Raw genomic sequence first — 12,661 nt, 5'->3', positions numbered from 1 at the left:
TTCCAGGAAGGGGGCAGGTTCAGCAGTAGTGGAGGCCACTAAATCCTAACCCACTTTCTGGACCCTGATTCCACACTGCATATTCAGATGGATCTGTGCCAGCAAATTCGCTAGCATAGTTCCAAGTAGACACCTCTGTGTTATGGAAGCTTACCCCAGGTGAGAAGACAAAGGATCCCTTACTCAGAGGAGACTTCTGCAGTTACCCCCCTCCCCCCCGACCCCAGAGTGCAACAGTAGCCATTTTGGTGTTGCTGCATCAGCAGGGTGGGGATGGGAAATAGGATTGGGCTGTTAATTACCGTTTTTCAAAGCTTAAAAAAAAAAACCCCAAACATTGTAGCCTTTCCTTCTCTAGTCTTCTGCTTATTTTTTATGCCCCCTTTGCACCATTTCCAGATTTACAAGGATACCTTATGAAGTGTGGCAACCAGAACTGTACAGTATTCCAAATATGGACACACCATAGATTTGCACAGGGACAATATAATATTTGCAGTCTTATTCTTGATCCCTTTTGTAATGATCCTGGCATGGAATTTGTCTGGAAGTTTGAGGCATTTGAAGTAATTTCATTGCTTGCCTTACTTTTTAAACCCATTTCTGCCTAGCCCCCAGGTATAGACATTTGATCCCTGTTGCATATATGCAACGTTAGGTAGAAATGACTTAAGTAATGCACTCCTCATATTTTTTTTTTTCACTTTTCCTATTATTAGCTTACCTTTCTTTTGCCAGAGTTTGTTTTTTGCTTTTGTTCTCCTAATTTGGGCAAGACTTTCATTTTCTGAAAGAAGCCTTCTTGCTTATAGCTTCCTGGATTCTATTTGTAGCTGTGCTGGCACCCTCCTGGACCTGGGGTTTGCTTTCCTGCTTAGTGGTATACATTCTAGTTGAGCTTCTATTATTGTGGTTGTAAATAACCTCCACATGCTCTGAAAAGTTTTGACCTGCTTGACTTCCTTTTTTTCTAGTCCCTTTATTTTAGAGAAGTTCTCTCTTTTGAAGTCAAATATATTTGTGTTGGACTTTCTTGGAAAGTTTCCAGTATGGTTAACTTGGTAGCACTATGTCCACTGCTTCCATTTAGATCAGCAATACTAATACTTCCACTAGAACAACTAAGATTATGGGCAGCATAATCACTGGCCAACAACTAAGATTATGTCTAGGACAGTGTTTCTCAACCAGTAGTACCTGGGGTGTTGTCTGGTGGTCCTCATGGGACCCTTGGACCCTTGCCACCCAGAAGTGAGATTAGGAACACAGCACAATGAACAGTGGTAGGAGGCTCCAAAGTATGGTTTTCCATGCTTGGAAAGCCCTCCTGTCCACCCTAAGCCTCTTACTGATGTTGGTTATATTGCATCTGGCTTTCCAACTCAGAAGTAACTGGTGATGACATCATCACCAGTTATTTCCAGTGGTACTTTGAATAGGTGAACCTTGTGAAGTGGTAGTGGAGGAAAAATGCTGAGAAACACTGGTCTAGGATCACCTCCTCTCTGGTGAGTTCCAAGACCGATTGTTATAGGGCACAGTTAACCTGGTGTTGAGGATGTGCTATCTCTCTCTGACTCTTACTCACTTTTCCAATGACTAAACATATGCCTACTGCCAGCCCACTGAAAACAACGGGAATGTTTCTCTACCTAAAATTATACTTTTGTTTAAGAACCATGTTTTGCCATTTCCTTTTTGGCTCCCCACAAGTTGATTTGACTCCATTTCCTCTTATCTGACATATGGTTATTGCATTTTCAGATGTCATAGTTTGATCACACAAGGCACTAAGTATTCCACATATAATTGGCCTGCCTGCTGTTACAGTTTTCAGCATGTATGTACTTGCTTTTAGAAAATATTGTCGCAATATTGTCTTTATGCTTAACTCTCCAAATGGCGGGACCTTTGTAAATGGTTCATATTCGTCCTTTGTTCAGGAACATCAACATCTTGATGTTGAGGCAAGATGATGATGATTCTCTCAGCAGAAACATAGAATGACTCTTGGAATTAAATTCCTCGTGCTAGATCATATCTATTTTATGGAATTTGGTTCTGAAAGTGTATTCTGGTGAAAAAATATTCCCTTTTCACAACCTAGCTATTGTCTGTATTCTTTCTTTCAGATGTGCTTGTGTAAGAGCCATACTTTGCATGGCAGTCATACGTATAGCAGCAGTGCCAGTGTTATAGTGATGGTCCCCATAACAAACACATAAAGCTCAAAGGGAAGATATATATTCCTGAACAGTGGGGTTTATTTCTATACATTTGGCTCTCAACATCCACACGGGTTTTGTTCCCGGAGCCCCCGTAGATACTGAAACCCATGGATAAATGAGTCTGCGGGTTTACTTGTGACACAAATAAAAGTTGGGCAGAGTAATTTTAATTGGAAAAATGGCATGGAGGAGAAAAGTTAAACATTGCCGCTACTGTGAGCAAATTTGCAGCCATCAAAACGCCGTATCAGCTGAGAAACTGACCACAGATCTCCTGTATAATGTGTAGACTTATCCTGAATTAGACCACAGCTAGGAAAATGAAAACAATTATACTGAAGAGAGAGAGAAATTTCCAAATCCTGTTAATGGGTGTTGACATTTTAATCTTAATAACAGTGTTAAGAAGTGCTGCTTGGTTGCATACATGGGAGAAATCACTGACCTGTTGTGATAAGGGTTAGGTTTCAACCTTCTGTGTTGGTCAGTTCATGTGGAACATTGGATTAAAGAAATTAGCTTCTCGTATACGTTATACACATGTGTGTTCCCTCATTAAGCAGGTTATTTCATTATCAAGATGTAATAAGCAAAAATAGCAAAAGCGTTTCTTTTGCTGAAATTACATAAAGTTTGTCAGACTATACCAGTAGCGTAGCTAGCAGGGGGTGGTCCACCTTGGGTGCCACCCTCAGGGGAGTGACAGCATTAGTGACCAAAATAGCTAAAATCATGGTTGTTAGGAATAAGACCATCATGTTATATACAGTCTGATGTGTAATTTACAGCAGAATGCAATGAAACAGACTGGAGTGAAATATCTCAATTCTATCAAAAGATATGGCAAAAAAACCAGAAAACAAATTTGCAACTGTGTAACCAAAAGTACTATTTCCTTAACTCAAAATGGACCAATGAGACTGATGGTTCAAAGAGCCAATGAGATGTTATGTCACAGCATGGAACCAATAAGCAAAGTGACATGCTGGGTGGGGTTACACCAGGGTTGGATCCAGTGTTTATATTTGGGGGGCATGAGCACTACCCTAACTCCAGAGCCCAGGTCAACCAAATGGTTATACTTCCAACCTCTGTGGCCAAGGTTTGCTGGGCAGGTAGACCTGGGCTCCTGTCTGGACTTGGCGCCCAGATATACCTGTTGGGTAGACTGAGCTTGCATTCCAGCCACCCTCTGGAGCACTCTTCTCGACAGGTAGACCTGAACTCCCATCTGAACTTGGAACCCATATCTACCTGCTGGATAGACCTGGGCTGCCTTTCTGACTGGCACCCAATTTCACTCCCCATCCCGATGGGTGGCCTTACCTGCTGACAAATTAATTTTGTCATATAGGGGGTTGACAAAAATATATGGGCCCTAGGTGTCAAATGACCTAATTACACCACTGGTCTACACTAAGAGGAACAGCAGAAATTCAATTAAATGAATATATTCATGAATATATTCATGAATGAATTCAATGCTAAACTGCTAGATAACCACTGAAAAAGTATTCTTCTCACACTGAAAGTTGTCATTTCTGTCTAATGTGTATAGCTTTAGCTACTTACTGCAATAATGATTGTCTTTTAGGAAAAAGGCATTCAGTTTTATGGTCTTAAGGTTTGTTAGTGTTATAACTAATGAATGGCACCCATTTTGTACTATGAGACTGTCATGCAGTAAAGCAGGAAGGGGCATGCATTAGTCTCAGGACACATGAGAAAACAGGATGAATGGAACCCATTTTGTTCTGTTCAACATTTATCTTGACACCAGCATAACCACCAGCCACGATTGAGTCCTGAGGGAAAAGTGATTTTGGCACCGGGTTCTGCTTCATTCCCTTCATTTCAGTTACTGCAGCTAGCTCCAAGTAGGACAGAGGGGCTGGGTTAAGGCATCGTCGCTGTTCTCTCTCCCAACTAGAACTTGGGCATCTTCAACCAAAGTGTCTATGAATCTGCTACAGTTTCTTGTGAGAAAAGCCCCAGTCACACAATGATAGAGTGACCTTGGAAAGGCCCAGAAATATAAAATACAGATGCAACACATGATCTTTCCATTTTTCCCTTTGGGGATTTGTGCTTTGTGCAAATGTAGACAATATTTTCAGTTCTTGTTTACCCTGTAATTCCACTGTTGTAGTTCTTTTGAGTATATTTGCTGTTTGAAGATGTTTTGGTTTCTCTCTAGCTCTCCTTCCAAGTTATCAGACCCCAGTTGTGGACCTACCATTAGGTCTGATGGGGCAAATGCCCTGGTGTGAGTCTCTAGGACCCCGCGGAAGCCTCTCTGAGGCTCCTGACAGAGTCGGAAACTGTGCTTCTGGTTTTCCAGAAGTACAGTTTATAGCGTTGGGGAACCTCAGACTGGCTTCTCTGATGCAGCCCTGGGTTGCGTGAGGCTCCATGAGCCTCAGGTGAGTGCTGAGGGGGGGAGCTGATTTTCACGTGGAGGAGGTGGCGACAGCCCACAGTGGGGTGCCATTGCGGACCTTTGCCCCGGCCGTGGGGCTGGGAAGGTCTGCCACTGTAAACATCTGTGCAGATAGGATATTATATCTGTGGAAAGTTGTACATTTGAAAATAAGAACATGGTTTGGTTTGACTGAATGCCATTAGTGTACTCAAGGGTGCAGATTAGTTTCTGGAGCAGTACTGTTGGCCTCAGTGCAGATATTCTAGCACCCCAGTCATATTTGAATACTGGCTTTGTCCAACTGCCACTGGTAACCAGTGACCTACTGCATGATGGTCTGATGAACTGAGTAGCATACATAGTGGACCTCTGGCCATTCATCATTTTATTTACTATTTTGTGTTGCTTGATATACGCAGCTCACTCTGGACTCAGATGAAAGAGCTGCCATAAGCGGAATGCTGAGAATTTCCTTTCAACATGCCACTTTTTATATAATAGGATGCCTGCGGTAGGTTGTGAAGAAGCGACAGTCAATTGTCAGTCACTGAACCTGCCACTTCAGAGTTTTAAATTTATGAAAATGTGACCTGTATTTGAGATTATGAATGTACCATTCCTTTACTGGATGATCCCCATTTCAGTGCACAGACATAGAGACATCTTTGGCTTCAAACATCTGTCAGTTGTGATGAGTAAAATACAGTCAATAGAATAAGAAATAGGAGGCCACCCCCTGACCATGCAGAGGTAGTTGCAACTTCAGAGCCCAATCCGTACCACTGAGCACTGAGCCTCACTGCCAGTCTGCTGCTCGTGCTAGCTCATCGCCGGCTGGTGCTGTGCTAGTGCGGGGCGGTCGCCCAGCTTCTGCAGCTTGACAGTCTCCTGGACCGCCGAGCCATGGCACAGTAGGCGGGGGCAAGGACGGGGGCAGGGAGGAGGCGTTCTGGGGGGAGGGAGAGAGGCGGGTCCACGAAGCTCTGCTCCGCAGGATCTAAGGCTCTGTGTAGGGCTCTGTGCCCTACGGTGGTAAAGCGAGTAGCCCCATTGTGGGGCTGCTTACCTTACCTGGGAGAAGGGGATGAAAGTCCCCTTCTCCCGAGGTACCTCCCACGGTAGCCCAGGAGGTGCAGGATCCGGCGGCAGCCCTTCTCAGAGCCGCCAAGCCTGGGCGCCCTGGGAAGCTCAGGGTTGGGCTGTCAGCTGGCTGATATATTGAAACTAGGATAAGCTTGGCTAAGCCAAGGTAGAGCAGGTCTGGGATGGAGCTTGGTCAGCAGTTGACAGCAAATGTAATCTGACAGCTTCATGCTGCAGTCTGGATCTGTTTAGCTTAGGCGGTGCATCTAGTTTGTGTTTGTGAAGCAGTAGCCAGTGCAGGCTTTCTGCAAGCCAAACCGTTTCAGACAAAAATATCATATTTGACTTTGCTGCTTGACAAAGATTTCTTCTCTGTGTGATGATTTCTTGGCTTGCTGCTTTGATTACACAACAGTGTCCCTTATCTTGGCCACTTGGTTTCTTTGCAATTTAGTTTCTTCCCCCCAGTATGAAGCGTTCTACCATCAGAGTGCGTTCATGCTGCCTGCTTGCGGCCCACACTATATTGCTTCAGATTTTATGCCATCAACCTCAATGGGTGTCCTAAGCATCTGCCATGTGATAAACCACCTTCTTGGCAACTAAAAACTGCCGTGAGCTGTGCATCCTGTTTTTCTTTTTCACTGCGTGTTGCAGACCTGAATTTTGGCAGCAAAACATCTTGTTCAGACCAAAAAACCCATGTTGTTCTACTAGCAGAGTAAATCCATATTCTGTGAGGAAAGAAAGAAGTGCATTAGTTAATTCAGTTTTGTTTGGGGTGGACTTTTGTGAACTGTTACTTGTTATGGTGCTGGGATTCTGTACAAAGACCCTGCATCTACAGCATGTTATGTAAATAGACATGTTTACATATGTTTACCTACTTTGTCTCGGTTGTTCAAATGGAACAAATATATTAATTTCTAAAAGGATTTTTAAGTGATTTTGTGGGGGACTGAGAGTTGGGGCTCATTTAATTAAGTAGAGTAAGTTTCTAGTGTTTAAGAGGGGGAGGAAAAGAATAACACAGCCCAGTCCTGTTCCTCACCACTCCATAGCATGCAGCCATGCTAACAGAGGGTGAGCTGCATGCTAAGGTGTTTGGTGGGTTAACCAGACTGCCAACAAGCTTCCTCGAACCCATGCTAGCTATTTTGCTGGTGCAAGTCTGAGGTGAGGAAGGAGTTGGGTCTGGGCCAGGAAAGAGGAGTAGGATCCAGCATGCATGACTGCTGCCAGGATCTCTTCCTCCCCCAAACTGCCCTCAGTTCCTCTCCTAAAACAACCCTGTTCCTCCCCTAAACCTCCCTTGCGCCATCTCTCCACCACTTTACCTGCTCTGGTGCATCCTGGGTGGGTCACTGGCGGGCATATTAAGCCTCTGGTCATTTTCACCAGCAGTTCCAGAGTATCTGATGGGAGTGAGTCTTTCAATTCAACATAGATTGACTTATAGCAGAGGATTGCAAGATATATTGTATTCTTTTTCATTTAGCAGCTACAAAAACTATTAATTTCCTTTTTTGAAAAAAGTGAGTCTATATCAGCCATTTTCAACCTTTTTCAGCGCGCAGCAAACTGACAAGGCACTAAAATTGTCAAGGCACACTACCAGTTTTTTACTTACATTAAATTACTGCATTACAGTTAATCTTGAATTAATGAAATTAATACAATTAAATTGTTACATGACAAAAATTGACAAGAAGCATGGAGAGGGAAGTATATGTGGTGTCTGAAAAGGAGGAAAAATTCTATGTTCAAATTTCTATCAAATGTGCCAGAAAGTGTTGGCAAAGACAGGGCATATTGATCACATAGTGGAGAATGTGGGTGAGGGGCAGTGAGGATTGAAACAAGTGCAGGATTAAACTGGGGGTGGGGGAGAGAGAGAGAATGTGAGGCAGTGATTCTGTATCTTTGGAAGGTGCTGACAAGTGAGGGGAGGGACAATAAGAGAGTTGCTAAATGTGATTGTGAGATTTTGGGGGGAGATATTCCTGGGGAAGGGGGTGGGGTGGGGGAGAAGAGGAGAGAGAAGTGCTAATTGCCTGATTGTGTATTTGAGAAAAAAGAGTGCAACCTAAAGCCCAATCCTATGCATGCCTGCTCAGAAGTAAGCCCCATTATAGTCAATGGGGCTTACTTCCAGGAAGGTGTGGATGAGATAGCACCCCCAGAGCCCAATCCTATGCATGCCTGCTCAAAGAAAGCCCCATTGTAGTCAATGGGGCTTACTTCCAGGAAGGTGTGGATGGGATAGCACGCCCAGAGCCCAATCCTATGCATGCCTGCTCAGAAGTAAGCCCCATTACAGTCAATGGGGCTTACTTCCAGGAAAGTGTAGATAGGATTGTGGCCCAGCACCCTTCCTCTAAAAGCCCCAAAGTGCAGGAGGGTCGCTTTGGGGAGTTGCAGGCAAACTGGCAAGGAAAAGGGACTTTCAGGGACCCTGAAACCTTTGGTTGGGGGCTCAGCAGACTCGCTCGCTATGTACCTGCTTCTGGCTCCCTCTTCTCACTCACTCACTCCGTAGCTCCCACCTCCTGGCTCCTCCAGGCTTCTCTTGTTGGCCAATCAGCATGCAGGCAGGCAACAACCTCCTTATGCCCAACCCTATGCATGTCTACTCAGAAGTAAGCCCCATAGGAGCCAACGGGGCTTACTCCCAGGAAAGTAGGATCAGGTTGCAGCCTGAGTCGTGCTCAGTAGCAGGAGCAAGCTCAAAGTGGACTCTTCAGCTGCTGCGTGGGATGCAAAGCAGCTTTGACCAGCCCCTTCCCTGGCTGCTCCCTTGCTTGTGCTGCCTGCCGCGGGAGGCTCAAAGCAGCCACTCCTCCCGCATGTGGCACGCAGCTGCTGCCTGCCTCCTTTGATCCTGCGGCACACCTGAGGCAGCCTCGTGGCACACCAGTGTGCCGCGTCACAGCGGTTGAAAACCACTGGTCTATATCATCAGAATTCTGCAGCCACTTCATTTCCTAATTTTGATTAGTTTTCAAAGCCATGCTTTTAGCGCTGTTATCCTTGGACCTGATAATGTTTTATTGAATAAAACACTAATTGTGAAGGGAGAACAAGAAGAGAATGGAGTTAAGTGACATTCTTATTTGGTCTTGTCACCCATTTGGGATTTTTTTTTTGGGGGGGGGAGGTGGTCAGGTTAAGTCAGCTATGTGAACTGCAGAACCTTTATTGCAAATCCTTGTTGTCTGACATTGCTCAGACGGAAGAGGTGTATAACCTTGGTATAATTTTAATAATTAACCCATCTGCACCACAGCAATAGAGTGGTGCTAAAGATATTAAGGGTGCTGTCACAGTGTATTCTTATAATTCAGGTCCAGATGACCTGAACTGTGATTGGCTACAGTTCCTTGGAAAGGTGCATTAACCTAATGTTCTCCCAATATGTGAGACAATGAATCAAACCTGGTTGTAGCTGACATAGGCCGAGTCGTCATGTCATGGATCAGCCAAAGTTATTTGATTTTTCTCTGTAAACTGCTTTGTGAACTTTTAGTTGAAAAGCAGTATATAAATACTGTTAATAATAATAATAATAATACATTGCCTAGTTTCATTGTGACAGCTCTATGAAATGCCTGATTACTTTGCATATTTGAGTCTTTGAGAAGAGACTCTAATGATTCTTTGTTTCTGTCTTTATTTTAGTTGTGTTGATGTAGAAGAAGACGAGGCACCAGATATTGACATCTATCACTGTCCAAATTGTGAGAAAACCCATGGGAAATCTACTTGTAAGTAAAAGTTATTTGACTCTTACCAGATCACTCCATGGTCCTAATTAACTGAGGCAGCAACCTAACCAATTTTCCAGCACTGACATAATGGGCAATTGAACTCCGAGGTAAGGGAACAAACACTGCCTACCTTGAGGAGGCCTCCATGAGTGCCCCTCAACTGCAGGATGTAGCACATGCCCCACTGGCATAGCTATGCCAGTGCTGGAAAGCTGGTTAGGATTGCGTCCTGAGTTTTTCCATTATACTATTCCCTTCTTCCTTAATTCACTGTTTAAAAAAAAAAAATCTACTGAAATGTATGCAACTTACAACCATATAATCTGTTAGTGATCAATATATCAGTATGTAAGTAAACAAGCACTGAAATTAAATATATATATTTTGAAGTTGCAATTGTATAAACACTTACTTGGGAGTAAACCCCTTTGAAAGAATAGGAGTTGCTTCTGATTAAACATGCATAGGCTTGCACTGTCAGTTTTAAAAAAACTTGCAATTCTAAGAACTGATTTCAACATGCATGTTCATCTTCAATGAACTGTAACAAATATAACACTACTGAGCAGAACTTTCATACGTATATCCTCACATCTCCTCAAGCACAGTGGTTTTCATTGGTGTTTGTAGACCCATGAAGATACACAGTCATCAAGTGTATCAAAGAAATCAAGGGATAAATCTGTGAAGCAAGCCGAAAGTTGAAACCCTATGCACACTTCCATGTGAATTTGCGCTGGTGAACTCAGTGGGGCTTACTTCCAGGTAAAGAGGCAGAGGATCAGGCTGCATGATACTTCTGAGGAAACATGGTTAGGACCAGATTAGAAATATGGCACGGCACATTTTATTGCCATAATGCAGGAGGTCTGGTCTAGAGGGTAGAGCCTCCGTCTGCCTGAAGATAACATCCACAAGGTCGCCAGTTCGAGGCCACCGGCACCGTGCGACCTTGAAGCAGCTGACAAGCTGAAGCCGAGCTATTCCATCTGCTCTGAGCGTGGGAGGATGGAGGTCAGAATGTGAAGCCAGATCAGAATGAAACACCTGAATGTAGTGGTTCTTGAAAGAAAGAACCTTCTTTCAAATTGTAAAAATCCCTATTTAATAAGGGATTTAGATAGAGCCTGCCTATGTAAACCGCCTTGAATAAAGACCAAGAAAGTTGGTATATAAATACCTGTTGTTGTTGTTGTTGTTGTTGTTGTTGTTGTTGTTATGCTACATACTATGCTAAGACAAATAGCAGAAATAAATTGAAAGATTTCAGTATGTTCACTTTGCTTGAGGTGAGTTTGGCAGCCAAAGCCATGCAGCTCTTAGAAAAAAGTGCACATCAGGAAAGGGTTGCATAAGTCATATGTAAAGGGAATAATTTTCCAGTTGAATAACTTATCTGGAAAAGAAGCAATGTGGCAGAAAATTCTGCTTATCAGTAATGACCTCCCTGTAGATCAGCCTTTTTCTACCACTGTGCCGTGGCACACTGGTGTGCCTCAAGTGGTCCACAGGTGTGTCACAGGAATCTGGGGGAAGGTAATTTATTAATAGGGCCAGTGGGAGATGTGAGCCCCCACTGGCAGCATGGTGTGCCTTGTCAATTGTCAAAAATCTGGTGTTGTGCCTTGACCATTTTAGTGCCTTGTCAGTGGGCCGTGAGATGTAAAAGGTTGAAAATTACTGCTGTAGATGATAAAATGTTAATTTTCTGTCCAAGTCCTTGGATGAAATTCTTCTATAACAACACAGCAATGTATGTGATATTTAATTTATCATGGTTTAAAAGTAAAAGATAAAATGAACCAGTGATTATAACAAATAGATAGATGAGGCAGGACTACATGAGAAGAAATGAAACTTAAAATTTGAGATGCTAGCAGTTCGGAGTACAGGTCGTCCCTCTTTACCCACTGGGGTTCTGTTCTGCAACCCCTAGTGCAGTGTTATTTAAACTGTGAGGCACGGCTCTTTAGGGCGGCGCCAGGAACTCGAAGGGGAGGCGGCGATGTCCTCTTGCAGCGATACAGTCACACCCCTGGGCAGAATACGAGCCTGTCTTCTGCCCGTCGTCTGTGCTTTTTTTTAAAGCAGAAGAGACGGGAGTTGCTCAGCTGCGAGAGTGGCTGCTGCCACCCTGCCGTCTTCTGAGCATGCTCGGCTTGCAGTCCTTAACCCTCGCTGATCCTTGTCTGGTTGGTTCCTAGTTCCCAGCCTGGGATCACTTCTCATCAAAGTGAAATCTCTCTTTTCAACCCCCTCCCTCTTCCACTCCCCCCTTTTGATCTCCAAACCTTCCCACTTTCCTCCCCCTCCCCAAATAAAACACTTCCTAGTTTACCAGTCATCAGGACTCTTAAAGTTGCTTCCATACAGTTGGCAAAGGGGGAGGGGAGAGGCAAGCACACACTTTACTTGGCCAGGAGCAGAAAAAGGATACTGTTTTTAAAGTGATTTATTAATCTTGTTGTTTGAAGAGAAAAGGCTGTATTTTGAAAGTGATGAATCTTGCTATTTGAAGGGAATACTTATCAGCCATTGATGAAGTGATTGCCAGCCCAATCCTATCCACACTTTCCTGGGAGTAACCCCATTGACTCTAATGGGATTTACTTCTGAGTAGACATGCATAGGCTTGAACTGTGCATCTCCTAGTATAGGAGACAAATCAACTTCCTAACCAAACCCTTATCAGCTCTGATATATTTTCATGGTCTATTTTTGTTTTCCCCACCAGCTGCTGGAAAAATTTGATTTTATTAAATTAATGAAGGGTTCAATCCTATCCAAGGAGAATGGGAGAAATGACTAGTTGGATTGGGGTCCACAGGAGTGTGTGTGTGTGTAATGTTGGTCAGACTGGTTGTTCACAAAGTTCATTTGATAAAACAATTCTATTGGTATGCTTACAAAGTTTAAAAAAATGAGTCCTCCTGGACCAGACAAAATCTACCTACTCCAGCATCCAACAGTGATCAGCAGCTGATCATTTATAAAGCATGTATATTGCTGTGTATTATATTTTTAAGATCTGCATTTAATTAATGATATGATTAATATAATTAATATTAATATACAGTAGTTAATATATATTTAATATTAATATTATATTATAATAAATATAATATTATAATATTATAATATAATATATGTAATATAGTTAA

The 12,661-nt window shown here is 43.3% G+C and overlaps 1 protein-coding gene across 1 annotated transcript in view; it reads left to right on the top strand.

Annotated features, from left to right (window-relative positions):
- PHF2 (PHD finger protein 2) overlaps nucleotides 1–12,661 on the top strand; it is a 144,276-nt gene that overhangs the window by 60,447 nt on the left and 71,168 nt on the right. The window contains exon 2 of the mRNA XM_066614139.1: nucleotides 9,412–9,497. Coding sequence (XP_066470236.1) covers nucleotides 9,412–9,497 — 86 coding nt within the window. The remainder of the gene's footprint in view (nucleotides 1–9,411; nucleotides 9,498–12,661) is intronic.

The sequence above is a fragment of the Tiliqua scincoides genome, chromosome 2 (genome assembly GCF_035046505.1).
Source record: "Tiliqua scincoides isolate rTilSci1 chromosome 2, rTilSci1.hap2, whole genome shotgun sequence".
NCBI lineage: Eukaryota > Metazoa > Chordata > Lepidosauria > Squamata > Scincidae > Tiliqua > Tiliqua scincoides.
Note: the sequence above shows the minus strand (reverse complement) of the source record. Positions and strands in the feature narration are given on the sequence as shown.